This window comes from Aythya marila (genome assembly GCF_965140915.1).
Source record: "Aythya marila genome assembly, chromosome: 3".
In the NCBI taxonomy this organism is placed as follows: Eukaryota; Metazoa; Chordata; class Aves; order Anseriformes; family Anatidae; genus Aythya; species Aythya marila.
In genome coordinates, this window is record NC_139044.1 from 44,452,324 (window position 1) to 44,476,234 (window position 23,911).

The 23,911-nt window shown below is 35.9% G+C and overlaps 1 protein-coding gene across 7 annotated transcripts in view; it reads right to left on the bottom strand.

The window, feature by feature from the left end:
• Nucleotides 1–344: 344 nt before the first annotated feature.
• Nucleotides 345–23,911, bottom strand: part of SMOC2 (SPARC related modular calcium binding 2) — a 145,415-nt gene continuing 121,848 nt past the window's right edge. For 4 of the 7 annotated variants that reach the window (XM_082755641.1, XM_082755640.1, XM_082755637.1 and 1 more), the window contains exons 10-13: nucleotides 6,966–7,068; nucleotides 5,754–6,028; nucleotides 3,341–3,384; nucleotides 345–504 (exon numbers count right to left, since the gene is read on the bottom strand). In XM_082755641.1, coding sequence (XP_082611767.1) covers nucleotides 481–504; nucleotides 3,341–3,384; nucleotides 5,754–6,028; nucleotides 6,966–7,068 — 446 coding nt within the window. In that variant the 3' untranslated portion in view covers nucleotides 345–480. The remainder of the gene's footprint in view (nucleotides 505–3,340; nucleotides 3,385–5,753; nucleotides 6,029–6,965; nucleotides 7,069–23,911) is intronic. The other 3 variants (XM_082755639.1, XM_082755638.1, XM_082755636.1) reach the window with 3 other exon arrangements.

A 23,911-nucleotide genomic window follows, 5' to 3' on the forward strand; every position in this document is an offset into this window, starting at 1 on the left:
GAAGCATCCAACATTGCTTGGACAAAATTGAGAATACAGTAGACTTTTCAGCGTAACTCTACTTAAATGACAGTACTGGTTAAGAAAAACAAAGTATACTGTTGAAACCAAAATACATAGAATCAGGTTTCTTTGCTAGTATTTGCCAAAGAACTACTAAAAAGAAGAAGAAGAAGAAGAAAAAGAAAAAAAAAAAAAAGTTTAAATGCAAACTTTTACATCTCCAACATGTTTTACATATTTCAGACAACAGAAGAATCCACATACATTGTATGTGATAATTTTTCAAAACTAGCCATTACATTTTCACAGATTAAAAAAAAAAAAAAAAAAAAAAAAAAAAAGTCTGTTTAAATATTTCATTTCTACAAAGTGAATTTACATTTTAAGTACAAAGTGCAAATACTACAGTTGTTCTTATTGCCTTTTGGTGAGGAAATCTCCCACATGTCAGAGATCTGCCTTGGATCAGTAAGCTGTTCACCCTTGCTTCTTAGAAACTTGCTGAAAGACAGTTGAAAAATTTTTCATTATTAATGATGTCCTCAAATAATCAAGCATAAACATTTCTCTCTTTGTATTTCAGCAGTATCTACATGCTACTGTCAGGACAAGAGCTCTGCACACACACACACACATATATATATAGGAAATACAATGATGCTGCCTTGTAGGCTTTCATGGCATATATGAAGGGTATGAGCAACATCTTTACCATTTCTTACCTATGGCTGCTTTAAATGTATACATATCAAATGCACAGTTCTAGCAATTGCCTAGGCAAGTCCCTGGTGCAGTATAACCTTCTATGGCATGCGATGCATACGGAACGGGCTGCTGGCCAAAGTCTTATGAACATTCTCTAGTTTCCTTGTAAACTTTAGGCTAGGCTGCAAAAGATCCTTTGGGTCTCATTGACAGTATGTGAGTACATGTGTGTGTTTGTTGGACAGGGTGGAGCTGAGAAAGGGAAATACACCTGGCTGCTGCCTCAGTTGGGTCAGATCCATCATGTACTTGACCTCATTTAGAACAATAACTGCTTCTAGTACATTAGTACATCTATATCTGCCTTCATTCTGTAAGCTTCAATGTGCCCATATGTTAAAAAAGTATTCAGCAATACATGCATAAGCACATATAAACATATATAACAACTACTATAATGCACTAGTCGAAAATGAGCTTTTGAATGCCCGTCTCCTGAATAATACCAATCTGATCACTCCTTCTCAGATGAGTGGTTTCTTTTAACCAGCTTCCCAGTCCAGTTTCTTTCTAATAACTTCCTTTCAAGTGAAAACTTTTGTGATGAAAGCCACCTTCTGTATTTGCAGCCTTGTATTGTTCAAGTATGAAACTGGCAACAGATGGTTTGCTGAGCCAGCCTTAATTCAAGGCTATCATTTGTCAGCAACAGCTTTTAAAATAATTAGTGCTGATTCAGCAAAATTATTGGACAAAATTAAAAAATAAAAAATAAATAGAAGCTCTAGGACACTTTTATTACAGATTCTGCAAGTCAGGATCAGATTACAAGAAAGGGGAGAGGGCTTGTCATGCTTCAAGTGTAATGCACGTGTGCCAGTAATTGCCATTATATAATTAAAATAACCCCTTTGAATGTTCTTCAGTTCCGACAGGATAATTGTTTTCAGGCTGCTTTGTTTAAAGCGTAAGTGATTTGTGGAGGGAACTTGAAAAGTTAAGACCACAAACATTTGTTTAAACAAACAGAAACTTATCACATCCCTCAAGCTGCGAGAACATTTTATATTCCTTCAAAGGTATGTAGGAGGTCTTTGGTAAAACCCACAACCAATGTTGAGCTTGCCTTAGGAAGTGCAAACCTAACATCAAACAAATCAGAGACAAAGCAAGTAACAAATTGGATAGCAACAATGACAGGAAGGCTTTTTTGGCTTGTGGGGAGGTTCACCCTGGGTTCAATTTTTAATAAATTAATATAGCTTTCTGATAGATGGGAAGACATTGACCACAACTAATGAGGTATTTTTAACCAAATTCCTATTTTCCCAGATACAGGATCACCTGAGCTGATGTTATAATACACTGTAAGAAGCATTTGGACTGTGCACAGTCATATGGTCTGAATTTTTGGGTAGACCTGTGTGGTGCCAGGAATTGGACTGGATGATCCTTATGGGTACCTTCCAACTTGGGATATTCTATGATTCTGTGATTCACTGATGTTTTTGTGGGCATTAACCATTTAATTTCTCTAAAGAATACAAAAGTGAGGCAAGAACAGTAAGAAGTTGATTATCTTACTAAATTATTAAAATAATTGGCAGATTCACAAGTCTTTCTTCAGACGCATGTAAAAGTGTCACAAAGTTGTGCCCATGTTGTCCAGAAGAGGGATTAATTGTAACAAAAATAGATATAAAGAAGACATATGAAGATGTTTTTTGTCAGTTTTGTTTTTTAACTTTCTTCCTTATCTTCCATTTGAGCCTCTCTTTGTCAATGTCTAACTTACCTTGATTTAAAAATTCTACTTTTGTGTCTTTTTAGCTCTGAATGCCATGTGTAACCAAAACTCTATGAGTGAAATACACTGGTGTTATTCAGAAGGGCAAGGTAGAGTCTTTATAGAAAATTGATGCAAAAACAGATCATGGATTATGTTGTCAGGGCACTTGACATTTTATTTGTTGCAATCATTCCACAGACCAAACCAATTTTAGTTTTAGCATACATTATCAGACTGATGCAAATCCTATGTTCTCTAGCATCATTTTACAGAGTCAGCAAAGGTATTTCAAAATGACAGCTATTTTCTTTCTACTAAGATCTTTAAAGGTATCTAAAACCACCACAGAGCAATTCAGTGGTGTTCACAGAATATATAGATTTTCATAGGGTATGGGAAATACATGGCGTGTTGCACAAAGAGTAATTTCAATCACTGTAAGTTTGCATCTATAGTATGACACAGGAAAGTTAACAGAATTCAGTTAAAGCAAAAGGTAAATGAAGATAATGCAGGACACTTTTTTAAAAGTGTGTGGGAATGCTGTCATTCAGGAATGCAGAAGACTTATGTGAAGGCTCAGTTACAGTCATCAAATTATCACTAGCCTGGATGTCATTGTACACTTTACTAGGAACATCCACAGGCAGTCCTATTCTACTTTGCATTTTGGTACATTTACTCTGTACCTGTAGTTGACTGAATGACTTTTCTTAGATAAATACAAAACCAAGATTTGTTAATTAGGACACAGATCTGTGTTTTCTTGTAGAATGGCAGACTAATGCATTCTGAAGCTACAATGATAACAGAAATAGAGATTTTGCTCTCCTCAATACTCACCTGCCTGCTAGGTGAAGTGCTCTCAGTGTTGGTTTTAGGAGCTGCTAAAAGAAAGAAAACATCATAAATATGACTTGCAAGTTATATGTAGCATCCTAAGAACTGAAAAAAAAAAAAAAAAAAAAAAAAAAAAGCAATTTTTAGAGCAGGGTAACTGCAGTTTAAAAAAAAAAAATCTTTAATTGAAACATTTATTATTTTTTTTTCCCCTTTTCTCAGTCCCAGCATTGCTTCTTTCATATGAATGCTGAATGACAGCATTTCTAGCCAGCTAATACACGGCATTTGCTTTGGACAGACTGCACCTACTCAGTATTGAGTATTTCAAACTTATTAAATCTTTAGGGGTAAATATAGCCTATTATACCTGTGGGAAAGAAGCATGTAAAAGCAAAGACTGTCTGGAAGTATTCACTTTACTTAAAGATATTGCACAGAAACAGGTCTAGCAGCCAAATACGTTGTTCACATTTAATCTGTAAAACAGCAAGATTATTGCTGCTGGTTTTTAAGTTTCTGCTTAGTGTCAAAATCCAAGATACCCTCTAAAAGAAGAGAGAAATAATAAAAATAAAAATTGATAAAAGTAAACCAGTTATAACAGTCTGCTGATTCATTCAACTTCACAAGCAAACTTGGGAGGCTAGGGCAGAACTTAGCATCTTGGTTTTCTGTGTCAGTTTGCTAGCCTGCATTCAGACGAAGACAAACTAAAGAGGACCTTAAAAAATGCTTTAGAAATTACCATTCCCCTGAGAATATATGTTTTGCATCTCTCTGTCTTTTACATTGCTTCAAATGGTTCTCACAAGACACTTGGGTCTAACACAGAATGACACAGTTACCTCCTTATCTCAGCTTTCACACCTCAGGTGACAGGGTCTCACCTATTCCTAGAAATATAACTCTAGCCCTAGGAAAGTGGTGATTAAATCCTTTTGTTTGGAATGGAATCCCCAAGTGAAAGGATTATCAGTAAGGAAATTTTAACTACCAAAGCAGGAGAGGGAAGAAAAAAAAAAAAAAAAAAAAAAAGATATTCTAATAAAAGCTGTTTTATGGTCTTGTCTTAAAAACATGCATTGTTAGGAAGTCAAACAAATGATCTAGTTTAGAAATGTTTTCCAACTGGATACTCTTAGTGCAAAAGTATTTTTTCCTTCTTAAAACAAATATTCTTATATTTATGAGGTTTTTGGGAGAGAAACACTGTTAAAAATCTTGCATGAGAATTATTATTGCTTCAGCAAAATGTGTGTGATCTTCATATAATTTAATGTATTTTAAAACTTACAATGATGTCAGACCCAATTTCACCTAGTATAAAAGCAAAGAGTGCTGGCTATGGCAGGATAGAATTGTTTTGAGGTGGATGTTAAAATATGAAGTGACTATAGTGGCCTCCATTTTAAGACACTGGATTACCAAATAGTCTAAATGAAAAAGAAAGTGTTACATTTATTTTTTCCACCTTTATAGAACAAAGACAACAATATTCAGCCACCTTCATATACAGTATTTTACCTTTGCATAAGTGAAAATTGCAAGGTATTATTATTAAGTCCACAAAATATCAGAAAAAAAAAAAATCTTGATTTCTTGTTTGTTTTGAGAGATCCATTTCCATGAGACATGAACAATTTATTAGTGCAACATAGAGCTGTTCCTCCTTTCTGCAACACAACCTTTCTAGACTTGAATATAACCATTTCCCACTTGTCATGCTCTTCATTTCCTATGGCTCTTTTATTTTACTCTCCTGGCTTCATTTTAGTGTCCAAAGCAAACAGAACAATTTGCCCACATTAATTTTCTACAGCTTCTTACAGTATGGAGTTACTGTATATGTTCTTCTATTGTTTACAAAGTATTTTAGATTCTTCTTTGTTTTCAGGAATTGTGTGACTGAATTCTGCAAGGACCATTATACACTGTAATTAATTGTTCCTCTTTCTATCAGTTTTGCAGCAAGTAACTGGCTGTTAAGTTTTGTAGCAAGTAACTGACAATTGTCCCACCTGTTTGGTAGATGACCACATTCCTCACATCATCTCTAAACCACATTTGAGAAATAAGTCATTAGAAAGCTCAACAATGTTTTTTCCTCCCAGCACGAATCCAGGGAAGCACAAGTGTGATACTTGCACTCATTCAGAACACATTACAATAATGACATTGAACAGGCTTTTCAATGATGATATGATGTCATGTCAATGGCATTGTATCCTCATGTTTCCTGCTCTAAATGCAGAAGCATATTTCCAACAAACAAGCATCTACTGGGCTGGAAAGCTTTTGTTTCTCTCAGAACAAAGAGATAATTTGCATACCCAGAAGCTGCTTTCCTGTCATCTGCCCTAAACAAAAGCTATGGGTTGAAAAATCTAGACAAAAAGATATAAAAGGTTCTTACTATGGCGTTTCTTTGTTTCTGCTTTACCTTCTTCTTTTGTTACTCCCAGGCAACCCATTAATTCTTGAACTGACAAGGACTTGTCATTGTTCACATCACAGTATTCCACAAACTTCTTCACACATTTTTTAGGTTTTGATTTCTTTCTTAGGAACCTTTTGAAAGGCTTAATTTCTTTCTTTCCAATGTCACCACTAGAATTTTTATCTAGTTGTTTGAAATACCAGTGGACTACTCTCTCTTCCAGAGTGTGATTTGGATCAGGTTCTGAAACCCTGAAACAGAAAATAGGTGTTAAGCCTTTATTCTAATACAGAAACCTTGGTTTATTCCTTTGCTTCTGAATAGTTAAAGCATTGTTAGATGTTTTGCTACATGAGCCTCTCTGCTTTTGGCTACTAGTTTCTTGCAGTGAATATTTCTCTTTTCAGTTTGGCCAACTGCATGCTAAATTTTACCCAAAGGGCTATAATCTCCTTTTAGTTAATTCTCTTAAGCTGTATTGAGGTCAGCACAGTTCTCAGAACATTGCGCCTTCTCCTTTCATTTCCTTAAACAAAGAAAACTGAAGAGAGAAATAAATGAAAGACAGACATGGCGGGAACATGAAAACACATAATATACATAACTGAAGTATGTCAACAGTCAACATCACCAAATACCTAGACTCAATTACAACCCATGATGGATGCTTTCAGATAAAACACCAAAATGTACTGAATTACAGGGTGAACTATAATAATAAATGCCCCCTCCTTTCAGGTAGTAAGCACCTGACCTGCAGATGCCCAAAGTTTGCCAACACTTATGTGTTTTTAATTATGTATTTTTAATTATGGGTGTTGAAAGCATTTATTTGTTTTAGTAGCAAGTAGGCAAAACATAAATCAGGAAGGCAACACATATTCATCAAGCAAAGGCTGACAAGAAAAAGAAAGACCAAGGCACAGTTGCACCAGAAGCTACAGATAAATTTAAGTTCTGATGATGATGAGAACTCAGCCATCAGGTGTATCTCTGTTTAGTGGACATATTCCACAGTGGTAAATTTGAAGTAAACTATCCTAGACAGATAGATTCTTGGAAATTTACCCTTTGTGAAGGCAGGAGAAGAATTACTTCTCAAAGTTTTTAACAATTCATTCACCACTGCCAGAGTCCTTTTAAAGACAAAAAAAAAAAAAAAAAAAAAAAAAAGGATCTGAAACCCACCGGCTAGAAGACAATGATGGATCAGAGACTGCATGCACCATATCTGTGGACAGTGCATCCAAAACACTCGTCAGGAACTCATTCTTCTTGGCCCCAGGACAACCTAGAAAAAACAACAGTGATTTTTTGTTGTTGTTGTTGCTGTTGGTTTTTTTTTTGTTTTTTTTTTTTAGTCTCCTATTTTTATGACATTTAACTTCCAAGAATCTTTCAAAGTTAGAGATAGATGTGACTCATGTACACAGAACTCCCATAAATGGTGCACAAATTTAGAACCTAATCCAAAGAAAAGCACCTAAATTCAGGCATATATCTGTATCATAGAGCAGGAATAGAAAAACATCCCTTTACATCCCCTTACATCTAGTAAAGTGGTTTGTATACCTTGGAGTCCTCTTTTTCAGATGGGGCATTATTCTTACCTCTTTAAGATGCTTTATCCACGTTTTCCCATTTTGAAAAGAGCAGCTTTGAAACAGCAGAAGTTTGTCCATCACACAGAACATTTGAAACATAGACTAGAAACCCACAGCACAACACCTTTTCTTTTTCCACCTTTCCTTCTCTGAACTACCAGTGGTTTTCTCAACATACATTCTCTTAGTGTATCATTTTTCTGATATTTAAAATGGCAATCAACTCATTTCTTCTTTCGCTTTTCTCTAGGGATTAATTACCACTATACAGTACTTCACAAAATAGGATGCTGTTAGATGGTTCTTTGGATCATACTGTGGGAACCTATGGTGATGCTAGACCATTCACATAATTACATTCCTTATGCTACAAAACTCTCATCTGAAAGAAACTGACAGCATATTTCATACACATAATACATTAGATAAATATATACTGAAAGATCCACTCTTAGAGCAGTGCAGCTGGAGCAGATAAATCCATCTGACAAGAGAATGGTTGTTGACACATGGAGATATGCTTATACAGCACACCTGCTTCCTCTCTTCTTCCCTATAGCCCTGAGCCATACACCAGGTCTTCACCTAGCCCTGTAACAGCTGAGATAAATTCTAGCATGATCCATGAGCAGTGACACAGACATCACAAGCTTGAAGCTGGAGGCCACCATTCACAGGTGATTCTGTGCTGGAAGCCCACTTATTCTTGTTGGAAGCGAAAAAGGAAAATGCTCTGAAGGGTTGTGGGAAAGGAAGATAAGTTAATCAGAAGGTATTTGTTATTTTGTTAAACTTCTCAGTGGCCTCTGGAGCAGGTAGTAGAATTATCTGTGCCCGAAAAGCCTCATCTTGCCCAGCAAATTATTTTTTAATACATCCAGTGTTGATACAAGGAAATGAACCTGTGTTATATTAGCACTAAGCTGTGTTACAGTAAGAATAACTCAGCTATTTTGAATACCAGCAGCAGCACCCACTACATGTTATTGTCCAACACATTCATGAATTTATGAGTTCCCTGTCTCTTATGAGTTAGCCTTCTGCACCAGGGATATTTTATTGAGTAACTATGAAAGGCATATGACAGGAATTCAGTGAAGCAAGTTCTACTGCGCTAAAAGTACACATCTGAAACCAGATGTCATTCTCCTAGAAATGTTCCTCTTCCTTTAGTCTTTAACCAGGGTTTTGGTGGTTTTTGTTTGTTTTATATTGTTTTCTTGTTTGTTTTTTTGTTTGTTTGTTTGTTTGTTTTTTTCTGCTACAACTGGAGTAAAAAAGGACAAAAATAACCAACCAAAACAAAAACACACACACAAAGACATTGCTATGATTACAGTCCTAAATTTGAGTTCAGTGAGACAAGCTCTTGAGCTATCTCTGTCAGCTACATAAATGACAAAGGTGGCAGGAGAGTAATAGGGAGGGACAGAGGAGTGTACCTACAAACTCCTGGCAGTATTCAGTACATAATTCAGAAGTATATTCTTTTAGAACAAAGAATTTTCTAGTAAGTAAGGCTCAAACTATGTTGCGCACTGTGATTTAAATGAAACCCTGTAACTTTGAAAGACACAAAAACCCTTCCACCCAAAGATGAACAGACAGAGCCCAAACTGCTCCAATCCAGAAGGCATGTCCAGCCATGCTGCATGGCAATGTGCCTGAATAAAGCAACCAAGTCTCTAAGTAATCTATTGAGTTCAGCCCAACATCTTGCCAGCACAGATTCTCTGCCGGAGGACCAGAGCTGGTTCTCTTCAAAGCGCAGGCAAAAATTGGCTGCCCATGTAGAACTGTCGTGAGTGATACAAGCTTCATCCATTTCTTGCTGGGGTTGTCACTGTCATAAAACAGAAGCCTGAATCCTACTCCAAACATGCGTTGTGAATTGATAGAGGGCTCTTGGAAACTGCAGACAGTAATACCTCAGTATATAAGAATGCGGGACAATATGGAGACAAGATAATTTGACTTTTTCTTTGTTTCTCTTTCCTTTTGGGGCTATATGATAATGTTAATATCCAATTTGATTTAGGAGCGCCATCTGACATTTTCATGTCAGTTATTAGTGTATTCCTGAAACATCTGTAAGAAACAAAAAAGTTTGCTTTGGGTAGTTTCCATTGCTGTCCAGGGAGCTGCTGTGTGTACATATGCTACAGATGTAGAGATCAAAATCATTATTTAGCTTAATATTTATGAGGTACAGTTAGGTAGGAGAAAGAATTAACTTTTCAATTTACAAGAAATCACAGGGGGAAAAAAACACACAGTTTAAAGCCGATCTCTGATAATTTTCCCTAAGATTAAGAAAGGTTTCTAAATGTGCTTTGCATAAAGTTGAAATAGCAGCTGACAGTAACAGAAATCTCATAGAAAAGAAATCTTGCTGTTAAAACAAACATTATCTGTTGCTGTGAAACATTCCAAATTATAACTCTACTATTTAATGTAAAATGACACCCCACAAAATCCTCACCAGTTAAATACAGAGAAAATATTCAGTTTCTCCCAATTATAATTTTTGCTGATGTGTGGGCAATCACACAGCAATTTACCTCACAGTGAAATCTCTGTTCTTTGCAGGTGTTATTAACTCAGAATAATTCTCTGGAGGCTTCATGCTGAGCTTTAATTTTCAACAAACTTGCAGATGAAATGGCAAGACTAGGGGAGCTTTAGCTTGATTATAAAGAATAATTCACTCTTAGTGGACTAAATAGAGAAAGTGAAAGCATAGTTTGTTATGGGAGCCTTATGTTTCTTACTATGGTTTAAGTGTTACAAATTTTTCTTGTGCAGCTGCTTGTCCTGTGTGGATTTCACAGCTTACATAAATAATATTTGTTGTCAAAGTGTTGAAGTTGAAACCACATGAAATTGCCCTACAGGTTCAGAGATGTAGCATAGAATCGAGTGTTTGCTTTAAGGATAGTTTTACTCAGAGTAAACCTTAGACCAACAAATGCATACCACAAATGGAGAGAATACACAAGCACCTCATTTCAACTACAGCATAAAGGCAATCAAAGAATCTTCATTATATTATTATATAACTCATATTTATATATACATGTCTGTATAAATCTATCTTACATTAATATGAATAATAGATTTTTGGAGTTAATCGGTGGACAGGTACCTGTAAGTCTTCTGAAGCTGGAGCTTCCTGCTTGGTTGATAATAATCTATTACTACCAATCTTGGAAGAATATATTATACTGAACATCTGAAGTTACAGCAAGAAACACACGTTGTTCTTTTTTTTTTTTTTTAATGTTCATACAATAGGTAAGATTATTCATTTTAAAAGGGAGTTTACATTAATCTTCCTGCAATGGAGGAAACTCTCTTGAGTTGGTCACTCATGTAACTAAAAGTATGGCAACTTTTAACTACCAAATCTAAAATTCCCCTTTCATTTCCTCTTTGTTTATATGAAAATCAGGCTTAGCAGTCTGCTCAAACACTGAAATATCTCTGTAGATTATAAATAAGTTTTGATCTGCCTGAAATCAGAATGAACACAACTACTGATATTTCCTTTGCAGCTTGGACTGTACTGTAAGAGTGGTATAAGTAAAAACTGAATTTAACAAGATTTTTCAGTGCTAATGGTTATGCTTGGATAGCAGAAATTGCAGGAAAAATACTTTTTCTTAGACTATTACTCTATAAAAATGTATATGTAAAGTTCAGGACTTTATTTCTGTTGACCTATATAAATCACAAAAAGTTTGTGTTTGTCTAGTTATGCACAGAGCCCTCCTCATTTTATGGAGGACTTCCTGAGCTATGCCTGAGCCCTATTCCAGAAGGAAAAAATAAAAAATAAAAGCTTCCAAAGATGAGTCTGGGAACTGAAATTTGTAACTCTGCTGGAGACTAAAATCATGACCTCAACAGAGTCAGTGGTTTTATAGCTCATTACAGTTTTTTCCCTTACTGCACCTCTGGGTAACCTCTCACAAACAGTAATTATCTCCCTTTTACTCTCTCTATCCTACAGGATTTGAGGACATCATCATTTCTCCTTGTTAACATCCCTCAGGTATTAGATTTTGTTGTTGGTGTTTTTTTTTGTTTGTTTGTTTGTTTTTTTTCTTGAGTACTCTTACACATTAAAAGAATTAAGTTAAACTCAGAGCCAAACTCTCCCATATCTGTGCTTATCCAAATTTTGTGGTTCTTTTCTTCCAAATGTATTCTTTTGGCCTAGCAATGAGATATCACCTCTCCCTACAGCTTCTCTTAGCCTTACTTCTAATTTCTTTTTAAATTGTCCTGTGCTTCAGAGAGCCAAGACAAGGCCATTCTTATAACCTTAAGACTGACCAGAGATCTTGCTGATGGCAAGTCTTGAGGAAGAATACAATTGTGTTTTTTTTCTGTAGCACTGTGTTCAAGGTTTTTGTGTCCTGAACAGACCAGCACAAAAATAATAAAGTAGGACAGAACGGATGTTAGCTGGAAGGGATGTTAGCTACAGGTCTGTTGCTTTGTAGCCACAGAGCTGTAAGTCTTAAAGGGAAGAAGTATTATTTCTGTAAAAGCGCAGGTATCAGATTTCAATTCTCCATGTTTATTTATTAACTTTATTTTTGTTACTATTTTAAAATGATCTTTCTGTTTGAATTTCAGGGCTGGAGAAACAGAAGAGTCAGCAAAGGATGCTCTTTCAGGGCCCTACCCTACAATCCCAGACATTCATGTCATACCAAAGTGCAGTGAGTGGGATTTGCTGAATTTATGTCTACTGAAATGAGATGTCTCACCCATAACCATTATCTAAGCTCAGTATAAAGGAACACATTCAGAAGGCATTCATCCCATTAGACTTCTTCTTAGAACAGGATAGGATAGGATCTCCCTCAAAATGTATCTCTTCTTCCCTACAGAGGAAGCCTAGACCACTAACCTATGCTCTCAGATGATGTAAAGGTGCTTGTGATTAATTCTGTATGTCTGTTTTGTAAGTTCACTTAGGATCAAGCTACTCTTATTTTCCAGGTAAATGTTGTGGACAGAAGGGATAATGTTCATAACAGAAACAGATCCTATAAACAGTTTTTGCAGGCAACTGAATAACAAAGTTGGGCTAGGGTGACAGGAAAAGCAGCTCATTCCATTTATTTCAGTTCTTTAAATATTATTATTAAACAAGGAAAAGAAAATCAGAATGTCATAGCATAACACAGACAATATGAAATGACTAACTTTTGACTACCACTTGTTAATTTGAGTGTTCCTCTGTAAGAGTTTGAAAGGGATTTAAGAAGCAAATTTCTTGCTTCTAACTGTTCAGGGATGTCATTGTGAAAACAGGAAGAGATGAGCTGTAATTCTCTCTAATGCCATGCAAAATACAAAGCAGAACTTGAGAAGGTCTGTGGATTTTATTTGCCTTTTTAAACATTTTTTGTGGACTTCTACCTTCCTAGTTTTGACTAAGTCCAGGAAAAAGGTCTGAAAACTCAAACGATAAGAAGGTCTTGCTTCCTTTGCTGCCTATCTGGACACAAAGCAGATGATGTTTTTATTAAGTAGTCACTACCTATACACTATCTATGCCAGTTTAGGAGGCCAAAGACATTTCAGTATGTTGAGGAGAATTTGAAATTATGAACATTTATGTTCAGCTTGAGCCAATGTAAACTCCTAACCTTTAGATGCTTGTCACCTTGCCACCAGAACATGATCTGCAACATAGCTGTGTGGATCCAGTTCCAGCGTACATGTAAGAAACACAGCGTATTTGGATGGTGTTTGCACCATGACACAAATGCACCATGACTATCACCCATTGATTAGGACACAGACAGAAGAGCTTCATGATTAGAAATGGGCACCCAAAAAGGTCAAGAAGCAAAAAACAACTGGATCCAACTTTCAGAAAAGTTTGCCTTACAAATATGTAATATTTCATGACTACCTGTCCCTGAGATATACATGTACAGATGGTATTTCTGACTGCAGTAACACTTTCTACTATAGCTTATTAAATTTAAATATTTTGAAATCCAGTTTTGTATAGTATGGTATGGCATTTGAATCTCCACGTTATCACTCTGAGAGTCTTAACAATTAACAACCAATATTACTCATGGATTCAAAATGTAATCTTTTTTAACAGAAATTTACTACTTCTAATTTACCTGTATTTTTATGGTGCTGCTATTACCTCTCAGGAGATGGGTATAAATAACCATATTTAATTACATCTATTTAAATATCTATTAAAAAGGAAAAGCTATTACAAAAGAAGTATGTTGTTGCAATTATGGAAGTGACCTCACAAATAAGGTGCATGATTCTGGTCTCCTGCTGGAAAAATTGAACTATGGGGACTTACTTAGTGGGGATGTTTTTTACATTACTTAATTAATCTAAGCAGCCTGCTCCTTGGAAATGTGCCTGAAAAACAGTCTTTTCTACAAAACTTTCTGGATATCTCTTACTGAGACTGTTATCATTGGAGGCATCAACTAAAAATTCCCAAAGTATTCATTCTCAACTAATGCCACAAGAAAGCTCTCTATTCTGATGCTAAGAACATTAAAGTAAAATTAAAGCTACGGTCATTAAAGCAAAAAGATGAAGGAAATTCAGAGCTGAGTTAAAATTCAGTCAGCCGAGAAGCACAATTTTTTGAGAGCTATTTTTGAAGAGTCCCTTCCCACAGTGTGGTACCAGGTGTTCAGAGAAAAGCAAAGCTTTCATGCTACTCTGCAGTCCTTATTCTGTCATAACATGAGGTAGATGGAGATGTAAAAGACAGCACTCCTTAAAGACACCATTCAACACCTCAAAGGGTCATACATACATGATAGGTGCACCTCTGAAACACTGCTTTGTTGCCTTTTTTTTTTTTTTTTTTTTAATCCAATTGTAGACATGATAAAGAGCAACCCTACCTGTGGCTAACAAGTGTGAAGTCCTAAAGATGCAGTGATCTGGTGTGTCTCTACCCTGGAGATGAAAGCAGTGACAGAACCACCAATTATCACCATTTAACACTGCTACAGGGGAACAAAACATATTGTTGTAAAAGGAGACAGGGAAGGAGGTAACAGAACGGAGGCAGAAGATCTAGATAGATTGCAAGCAGTCAGGTGAACTATCAGAATCTCACCCATGCTAGATTTTGCTTATACAGAAACCTACAATAACTGAACTTGAATTAGAAGTAAATTTTTCATCAATTATTTGATTATTTTTCTCCCTCACTTCCACAAATTGCAGATAAAAGAATTAGAAATTGGATTGCAAACACAGAGGGGAGCTGGGAATAAGGAGAGGCAGGGATGGCTATTTCTTGGATCATTAATTATATAATAAATTTGAACTCAGAATTTATTTATTTTTTTTACAGCAGTGATTAAAATAGGTTTATAAAATGGAAATTCTGGAAGTAACTGAAGTGAAACAAGAGTCAGCAAGAACCACTAAAGTATTACTTGAACACTATGGAATGAACCGGTCCTTGGAAACCTGGCATCACAAAAATCTATGAATTTTCTTATGTAGTATTTAATTTGAGATTGGCAGTTGTTATTTTCCTGGATACTCTCCATTAAACATGGCAGACTTCCTCTGCAAATAACATTTCAAATCTCACTGCCTCATCCTTTGCTAAATAAAAAAGCTGTAAAATGACTAATACAAAAGCATAAATGCATCCTCACAATTGCTCAGTATGAAATTTTTACAAGGTATGGTATTATGCAAGAATGAAACACCCTTAATTCCTGCTGAAGGAAGTGGGGATACTATGACAAATTGCAGGCTCAGACCTTAACAATTAGACTGTTCATTTAGTTTAAAAATGAAGATCCACTCCTAATTCACTGTTACCCAGCTCACTTCTCCAGGACTGACAGAGAGCTCTTTACCTCTAGCAGGATTGCAAACAAACTTTCTTTGCAAGTTGGCATCTGTTTGGAATGGATTCCCCAAGCCAAATATAATACTGTGTCCACCGTTAAACCACAATAAACTAATATTCAAGTAATTATGAGCTTGACTTCATCCCACCAAGAGTAGGGCAATTCAGAGTTAAAACCGATGCCACGCTTAATTTGCCATTTACAGTAAGCATTGAAGAAATGAACACATAGTGCTTGGTAGCAAAGATCTTGCAATGACAGAAGCACAATGGAGTAAATTAAATATGGAGATGAATGTAATTATGGTTCTAAAGTGTCTGCCAGGAGGGATGCAATGCAGCTGACTTCATGTAAAATAGTTAGCGGCGTTTGGTTTGATTACAAAGTGCCTTGGGTCATCTTACACCATGGAGATCCAATTACATGATAGCACTCCATTATGGATTATGAGGGTGGTTTCCTCACTGAACTGCTACACTGTACGCTAGTTTCATTGTGTACAGTGTGGTCTGTTTCCCTTGTGTACTGCACATCCTAGATTTGCTTGGGAACCTAGCTGCAGCCTTGTCAAGGCCTGGATTTCATTACATTTTGTGCAGAAGCCCACTCTACAACCTTTAGCACAATGATAATCATGTTGCCCATAGTCAGTCATTTAGTATTAGCAAGTAATATCCAATAAGGCTGAAAAGAGAGAGTATTGAAAACTGAAAACCTTCTCAGGCTTACTAATTGTGGGACAAAGATACAGAGACATACTCTCCAACAGACGGAATTGTTCTGGAAAAAAAATGACCCCATTTTATTCACAGGCTGACATGATACGGACTGTCTGGAACTGATGTAACATTGAGCATGGGTACACAAGTATAGGAACATGTGTGTCTTATTTCTGGAGCAGACTATGAAATCTCATTTGTTGACAACACAACAACAGCAACATAAAAAAGGGGTTCCCTGGCATCTTGATATTTGCTGCTGCATAAATGCAGACAGATGGAAACAAGACAAACATGATTTCCAGACGTATTTTGCAACAGCAGGTGCCTGCTTATGGGTGAATGGAACTGAAATAATGTCTCTGATTACAATTCATTCATTCTACATTTCCATTCTAACTCTCCTGTGAATACTTCTTCAATATAAATGTGTGTACTCCAATATTGATGTAGTAAGTAGTGGTAATTTTCCATCTCAAGTGAATGAGTGCACTCATTCAAAATCAGAGGTCCACATGCCATGCTTAGAGATATACAGCACTGCAAATTCTAACTGATAAAGATGTTATGTCCATGAACTTCATCTGACTAGAGTAATTAAACCACGTATAGATGACTATAAAAGGGTTGAAATGCTAAAGTCTCATAAAAAATATTTATTTTATTTTTTTAAAAAAGGAAGAAATTCTACTGCGTGTTTAGAAATGGAATGCAGAAGATAAGGTAGGGAGAATAAAGATGTTTAAACCTTTAAAAATGCCTAGGATTAGATTAAGAAATTCGATATGTGTGTGTGGATTACAAGGACAAGATAAACCCATCCATTTCTGTCAGCTGATATGAGCACAGTCACAGAGGGATTTGTGCCAGGGATCAACCACACGTGCCATTACAAAAAAATTAAAATAAAATAAAATAAAATAAAATAAAATAAAATAAAATAAAATAAAATAAAATAAAATAAATAAAATAAAATAAAATAAAATAAAATAAAATAAAATAAAATAAAAAATAATTTTAAGCAAATTTCTTTGCATGAGAAGTTCAAAATTTAAGGGAATCAGAAGGATGTGAATATATAGAAAGGGCAGTGAAAGGAGGAGACAAGCACAGAAATTAGAGAGAATCAGGTAGAAAACCAAGGGAGAGAAGAGAGGCACAGAAAACAGTGGGGGAAATAGCCGCTTGAAGTTTCAGGTGAACTCTCATAGACAGCCTGTGCCCTGACACAGACACCCCCATTGCACTGATGCTGATAGAAGATAAATCCTCCTCCACCATTCTCCTCCAAACAAAACTGTAGGTCACTGAGACAGCTCTGGCTTTCCATGAGGATGCTTCTGGTGGTTTTGTTTTTCCTGCTGCTGCCAAAGCCATGTAGATAATGTGTCTGAATCTCTTTGCATTTAGCTGCATTTGCAGAGACAAAGAGGTTTTATATCTTATTGGTTCTGGCTCCCCCAGTATGTGACCACAAAGTCTCTCTCTCTCTCGGCCTGGCCAGAAAACAATTCCATCATGTGGAAAGCGTCAGGATTGGGTAATTTGGATTTTATTCTGGTGCAGAATTAACTTTTTTTTTTTTTTTTTTTTTTTTGTAAGAGCAAAACACCCCATTCCATTGGCCAAATAGCTTCCTGATGAGGGCACACAGCTGAGATGGGGGAGACTGAGGTTCAGCTCACTGATCCAAACCAGACAGAGCAGGGGGTTGAACCTGGCTTGCTGTTATCCCAGTGGAACACCCTAATCTCTGACACTAGAGTCAGGTTCAGTTCCCTGCTCTGTCTGGTTTGGATCAGTGAGTTGAACCTAGGTCCTCTCCTCCTCAGCTGAGTGCTCTAATCATCAAGCTATTGTCTGTCCACAGAAGGGTTCCTTTTGTTGTGAGCAAACTTCTCAGAACAAAGGCTGTCAGAAATTAATTCTACTGCCACATTAAGACATTTTCTCCAGAAAAATAACAATAGCTTCAGACTGGACACCATGTTCGTTAAGTTATGGTTTAATCCTGTGTGGTGTAGAGAAATGCAACAAACATCTTCCAAAAAACCTGGCAAGTAGAATAACAGAGTACTCTCACTAAATCAGATGAAAGCATAAGCTTAAAGACAAGCATGTGTTTCAGTGCTTTGCTGGATCAAAGCCCCTACACTTTACACTCTGATGAGTTGAATTCTCAGTAATTATTTTGCCTTGCATGTTTTGGATTCATGATTTCTGCCTTACCAAACAATAGAGGTGTGGGAACTGACAATTAAGCAGGACTTTTTCCTTCTGTAAGACACTTTTTAAATGTTGGGTTTTTTGTTGTTGAAGTCGTGTTTTTGTTTGTTTGTTTGTTTGTCTCTTTCCCAGCACTGCTTATTCACATGAGAAGCCTGTGTGATATAGGAATTCATAAAGTCTGTTGGATTTAATTTTCTATCTATAAATACATTCTATTTAAAACTGAGTATTTAACTTGTCTATTATTCAAGATAAATGTTACACTTAGGAGACATAAAGAGGAAAGAAAACAAAATTTCTTTGATAAAATAAAATTCAGTGGAAAAAATATGGGAGCTGGAGAGAACCAAACATTCAGACATCAAGGAAAAGAACAAAAAAAAAAGATCATTCATATAACCAAAATATAATATAGGGTACTTAACTGGTGAAGTCTCAATTTGACAGGTATGCTTCCATTCAAAACACATAGTGTAATCTTCATTTCAGCTGTCTTTCCTCTTTCTTGTCATGAAATATGTTCCATTCAATTTACTAAATTTTAAATGAAAGGAGAACTCAGGGTTCCTACAGAATACCTTCACAAACTTCACCAAATGTTATGTTTAATGACATGGCTTAGTAAAGTATCTAGGATTTTCTTGAATATTAAGTGCATTTTAGGTTGTTCAAATGTCTGTGGTCTTCTGGAGCAGGACCAATATGGTTTAAGCATTTCATGGATATATAAACATAGAAACTATTATCAAGAAAAGAGAGGGTAGGAACTCCAAATTTCACAACAATTTTTGATGACCTTTTGTTTTTCTGTTTTCCTGCATTAAAAAATTATTACGTTTAATCTCTCATGTACTTGAGGGATTCTATTAATACTGACAATGTGTTCTGGTTATCGGGAAATGGTTATCAGGAAAAACCCATCAAGAATGGAACTGTATGGCTGTCAGTACAGATTTTAAGAATGAATTGCAGTGGTTTCTTTTTATGACAAGCATTTATCTGTAGACTCTACTGAGAATATAATGAGTATAGAATGTCCTCACTTTATCTTTCCTGTTTTAAAGCATTCTGGTTTATCTGTAAACTGAGATAAAATGTAAACCAGGCAAGTGGGGACAGCAGGGTTGGGAAATGAATACTTCGTTGTTGAAGAAAGGAGTTCAAATTTTGGTTAAGTTACAGACAAACCCAATTAAATCCTACTTGTCCCCAAATTACATATATTACTAAGGGAAAGTGCTGAAGTTAAACAACTGACTGGGAAAATTAATCTGTGAGGAGAAACTTGACTTGAGGTTATGTACCGGGACGTGAATCCTTGATTTAATAAATTTGCAAACAAGTAAATAAATGCATTCATCAGTATTATGACTGAAAATACGTTCACTCATGAGTGTCATCTGACATATAAGAAATAAAAGGTGCCCTTATCTTTCTGTGCACTTGAACAATTTTGAAAGTCCATTGTAGAAGGAGGGAAAACCTCTTCCCTCACTGTGTCCCACAGTGCTATATATCACTCATATTTTTCTGAATTAAGAAAATAGCATAATATTACAATTAGAATCAAATCTAGCATAGATATTTTCTTTTTTTCACCCTCTCTCCAGAACAAGTTTGATTTGGAATGAGGAGCCCAGGTTTAATAGACTCATTCATTTAATCATTTAATAGTTTTACGATAAGAAATGCATGTCTCTCTTCTCATAAAGAAAAAAAAAAATGTTTTTGACCTGCTTCCCAGAGTGACTTTCCTTGGGCCAATTGCAAAGAATCAGAGCAGTGTGTATCTGCTCACATAACCCCTTCCCCCTCCAACCTTTCACACGAGGCGACTATCAAGCGAAGCCTGCCCACAAGATACCCCACAGCTAGAGATGAACGAGAGCTAGCAACAATAAAGCATTCACCCAAATGCTTAGCTAGGTCTGCAAGCTTAAAGCACAAGCAGCGGAGGAATTTGACAAAACAAGGTTTCACTGTAGAATAAACTGTACAGTTTTCACTCTCCCAGAAGATTTCCCAAATAACCCTAGTTTCACTGAGCCACCTGCCTGTGTCAAGGAAATTAATGAACTTCAAAAGTAAAAACAGCTCAAGATGAACAGTGACCCTGTTTTTCCAAACATCGGAAATGCCAGCACCACAGCAGTATGACTTCTTTTTCACCAAGTCATATGGGGAACTGTAGATTAAAGCCTGATTTCTAGACCTTACATGTCCAGCCACTGTACATTAATCTATTTGCTTGATTCACTTGCCAAGTTTGCAATAAGATTGTATGATATATGCCTTGAACCACAAGCTTGGATCCAAGAGAACTGTGCACCCTTTTAATACAGGGGTCAAAATATGTATCTCAAGAAATTGATTTTTTATAGGAACTTCAAATGAGTAGGGTTTTTTGTAATCCCTACTGAAAAACGCATCTAGTGAACAAAATCCTACAGAGAAATCCTGCACAGCTCATAGAAGTAATGAACATGTGAGAACATGTGAGACACAGATGTTGTGGCTCAGTTTGCCTTGAATTTTTAATCACGAAGCATGAGCAAGGGAGAAAGAAGCACAGTAGACAAAGGATGAAGTCAGTATTGTGTCAAAGTGGGCATTCAAATCAGAGAATATTATTTCAAAGAATTCATAGCAGGCTGGCATTTTAGTGTTTGAAAACAAACAACAACAACAAAAAAGCTCATAATTTTATGAAAATAATAATAATAATAAAAAAAAGTAATTCAGGAAACAAAAGTAATTTCTATCAGAGACACTAGCTTCTTTTGATTCAGTAGGAACTGAACTAAGTTCAGTCAAAGAATGATTTGCTTCAAAATCTGACATTGGGATTGTATATCTAATATGAATTATTTTTATCCATGACTTTGTTTCAAATTGATACAGCCATATCAGTGACATCCAGAACATGAACTCTCTGTAGGTGCTGTTTATGTAGTTTAGATAACTTCAGCCTCTGCAGCCCAGCTGGTCTTCTAATTACACTAAAGTATGCTTTGCACAAGCAGATCTGAAAACTTGGATTCTGCTAAATGATTAAGGAGGAAAAGAGATATTTACCAAAAGTTCTTAATTAACTAGGAAAAAAAAAATATTGTATACAGAAAGTAGTCCTTTGAATTATATACAGCATAAGATACATCAACCATATTTTTTTCAGAAGCAATTTTCCTGCCTTTTTGTGAGAAAAGATGTCAAGACAGTTATAGTTGTAAGGGCTGAAAAGTTACATTTTCTCCCATCCTAAAGTAGACTCCAGTTTGTTAATAGGTCTGCATGAAAAATCTGGAAGATAAGTATGAAAAGCTGGTACCAAAAAAAAATAAATGTGGCCCAATCAGCCATTTCAACAACTGTACATGGTAAACTACCACTTAACACCTCCAAAATGATTGGAAATCACTGATAAATGGGAAGTGTGGGTAGACCCAAGGTATCACATCATATATGTAGTGAACCTGACATCACCTGAGGCTGTCAAGGTCACTAACACAACATAGGGGAACTCCATCCCCACCACAAGGAATGGGTCACACCGCAACCTTTATGCAAAAAATGAAGGCAAATACATGTGCCTGTGGGAAATGTAGGCTGGCCCACGTAATTCACTTCTGATAAAGGACTAGTTTAAAACCCCTGCTAGGTCTCACAGCAGGAAAAGATTTTTTAAAATGTCATTCAGCACATCTTCCCCCAACCCAGCCTCATGCCTGAGCAAGCTGGCCCCTGCCACGTGGAAGGAGCTAGCCAACATATCTCAGCACAGGGGTGCAGATGGATGATGTCACTCTGGCCTCATCCCCTGTAGCCCCTCCAGAGTCTGGCATCTGAGCAGGGAGCAGATATGGAGGAATGACCTCCATTCAGACTTCTGGAGAGCAGAAGACAATAACACCCACAATCGAAGTCCCAGCACCACTCTCCAGCAAAAGTCAGGGTTAATGAGAGATCCATGGTTTGTAACACTTGCACTTCTGGAAACCTTCTGACAATTCTTGCTACTGAACCTCATTTATTTCTTCCATTCTATGAAATAAAAATGCTAATAAAAATATCAGAGTTCTCCAATTCATATCAAGCTCTATGTAGGGACTGGTAGATGTTCTGTTCAGTTTTTTTATCACTGTCATTTATTCCACTTTAAACCCTGACTAGCCAAACAGTTCACAGTGAGAATTTTACAGTTTTCAATTCAAAGCAAGGAATTAGGGGCAGATTTTGATCTATAGTATTATATATTAAATAAAATAATAAAGCTTCTTTATAGCAACTACCAAGCATACCAATAAACCACAATTTACCAAGTCAATTACAAGCTATTTTCAAGCAGATACCTATACAATCATCTGGATAATATCAGCTAATATTAGAAGAACTATTAGCACTGTATTCATCTACTTGTTTTTCTAATTCTTAAGAAAATGACAATTAACATAGTAAAAAATCCTGGTAGCAAAACCACTAATTTCTTAAATTTGAATAGTACAGTTAAATTGAATGATGCTAAATAAAATTTTATTTCTCTAAAGTATCTCACAACAACTAATGACAAGCAGCAAAAATAGCATGCAGTTTACAGAATTCAATTAGATTTAAATCAGTTCAATTCAATACATGAGAAAACTCTTCACTGAGCTGACTTCAATCTATGCACAAGTAGAACATGTTTAAGACCTTTCCATAGGAAGGTGAGTTGAGAGGTGTAAGAGAATGTGTATGTGTGCATGTGCAGGTTAGTATAAATACAGATTTAAATACAGGGCCATGTAATCTATTGTATAAAAGCTTTTAATCTGTGCAAATCAGAATCACATTATTGCTGAGTGGTGAAATTACAAGCACATATCACCCCAAAGAAATTTCAGTAGAAACTTCATAGCCCAGTTCACATTCACAAATGCTGTGTAAGCCACATGGTGTTTGTTTGTTTGTGGTGGTTTTTTTGTTTTTTTTTTTTTTTTGGTGGTGGTGGTGATATTTGTTGTTTGTTTGTTTGTTTTGGGGGGGGGAATCCAAAAGTCTTTTTTATAAATATTTTAGAGAGTTTTAAACATTTTATAAGAACTATTTTTATATCCTTCCAGCTCTTTCCTCTTTCTCTGATACTGTGAATTTGCCTACACAGATCTCAGTGCAAGAAAAAAAAAAAAAAAAAAAAAAAACTAATAAAATACTTCTCTAAATGACTTAAAATTGACTTTCTGCATTCAAAGTCTAATGGATCAAATAACAGATACTCTGAAAAATTTTCAACAGTGGAAATATATGCTGTATATCTTAATGGAGAGACAAGAATCTTCTCTTTTCATTGGTTCAGAGATCTTGTTTCATGACTATTTAAAAGTAACCTCTCTGAATTTAAATTGTGAGGATGGAATCTCCAGCATACATGGAATGGTAACTCTTTTTAGTCACTGGTGATTTTTTAAATGTACAAACATACACAACCATAAGCAACTAATGGAGTTTATTTGCTTTTTATGATTTCCTGTTTGAAATGTTGAAAATTCATGGGAATAACAGCAAAAGGCAAGTGAGATCATAGAACTGAATCCCAAATGCAATTTATCACTTACATACAAAATGCAGTATATTCTTTTCACCACTACTTATATAATACATATAATACAGCTAAATATACAAGTGAATGTGCCACTCAATAACTATGCCTAAATGCT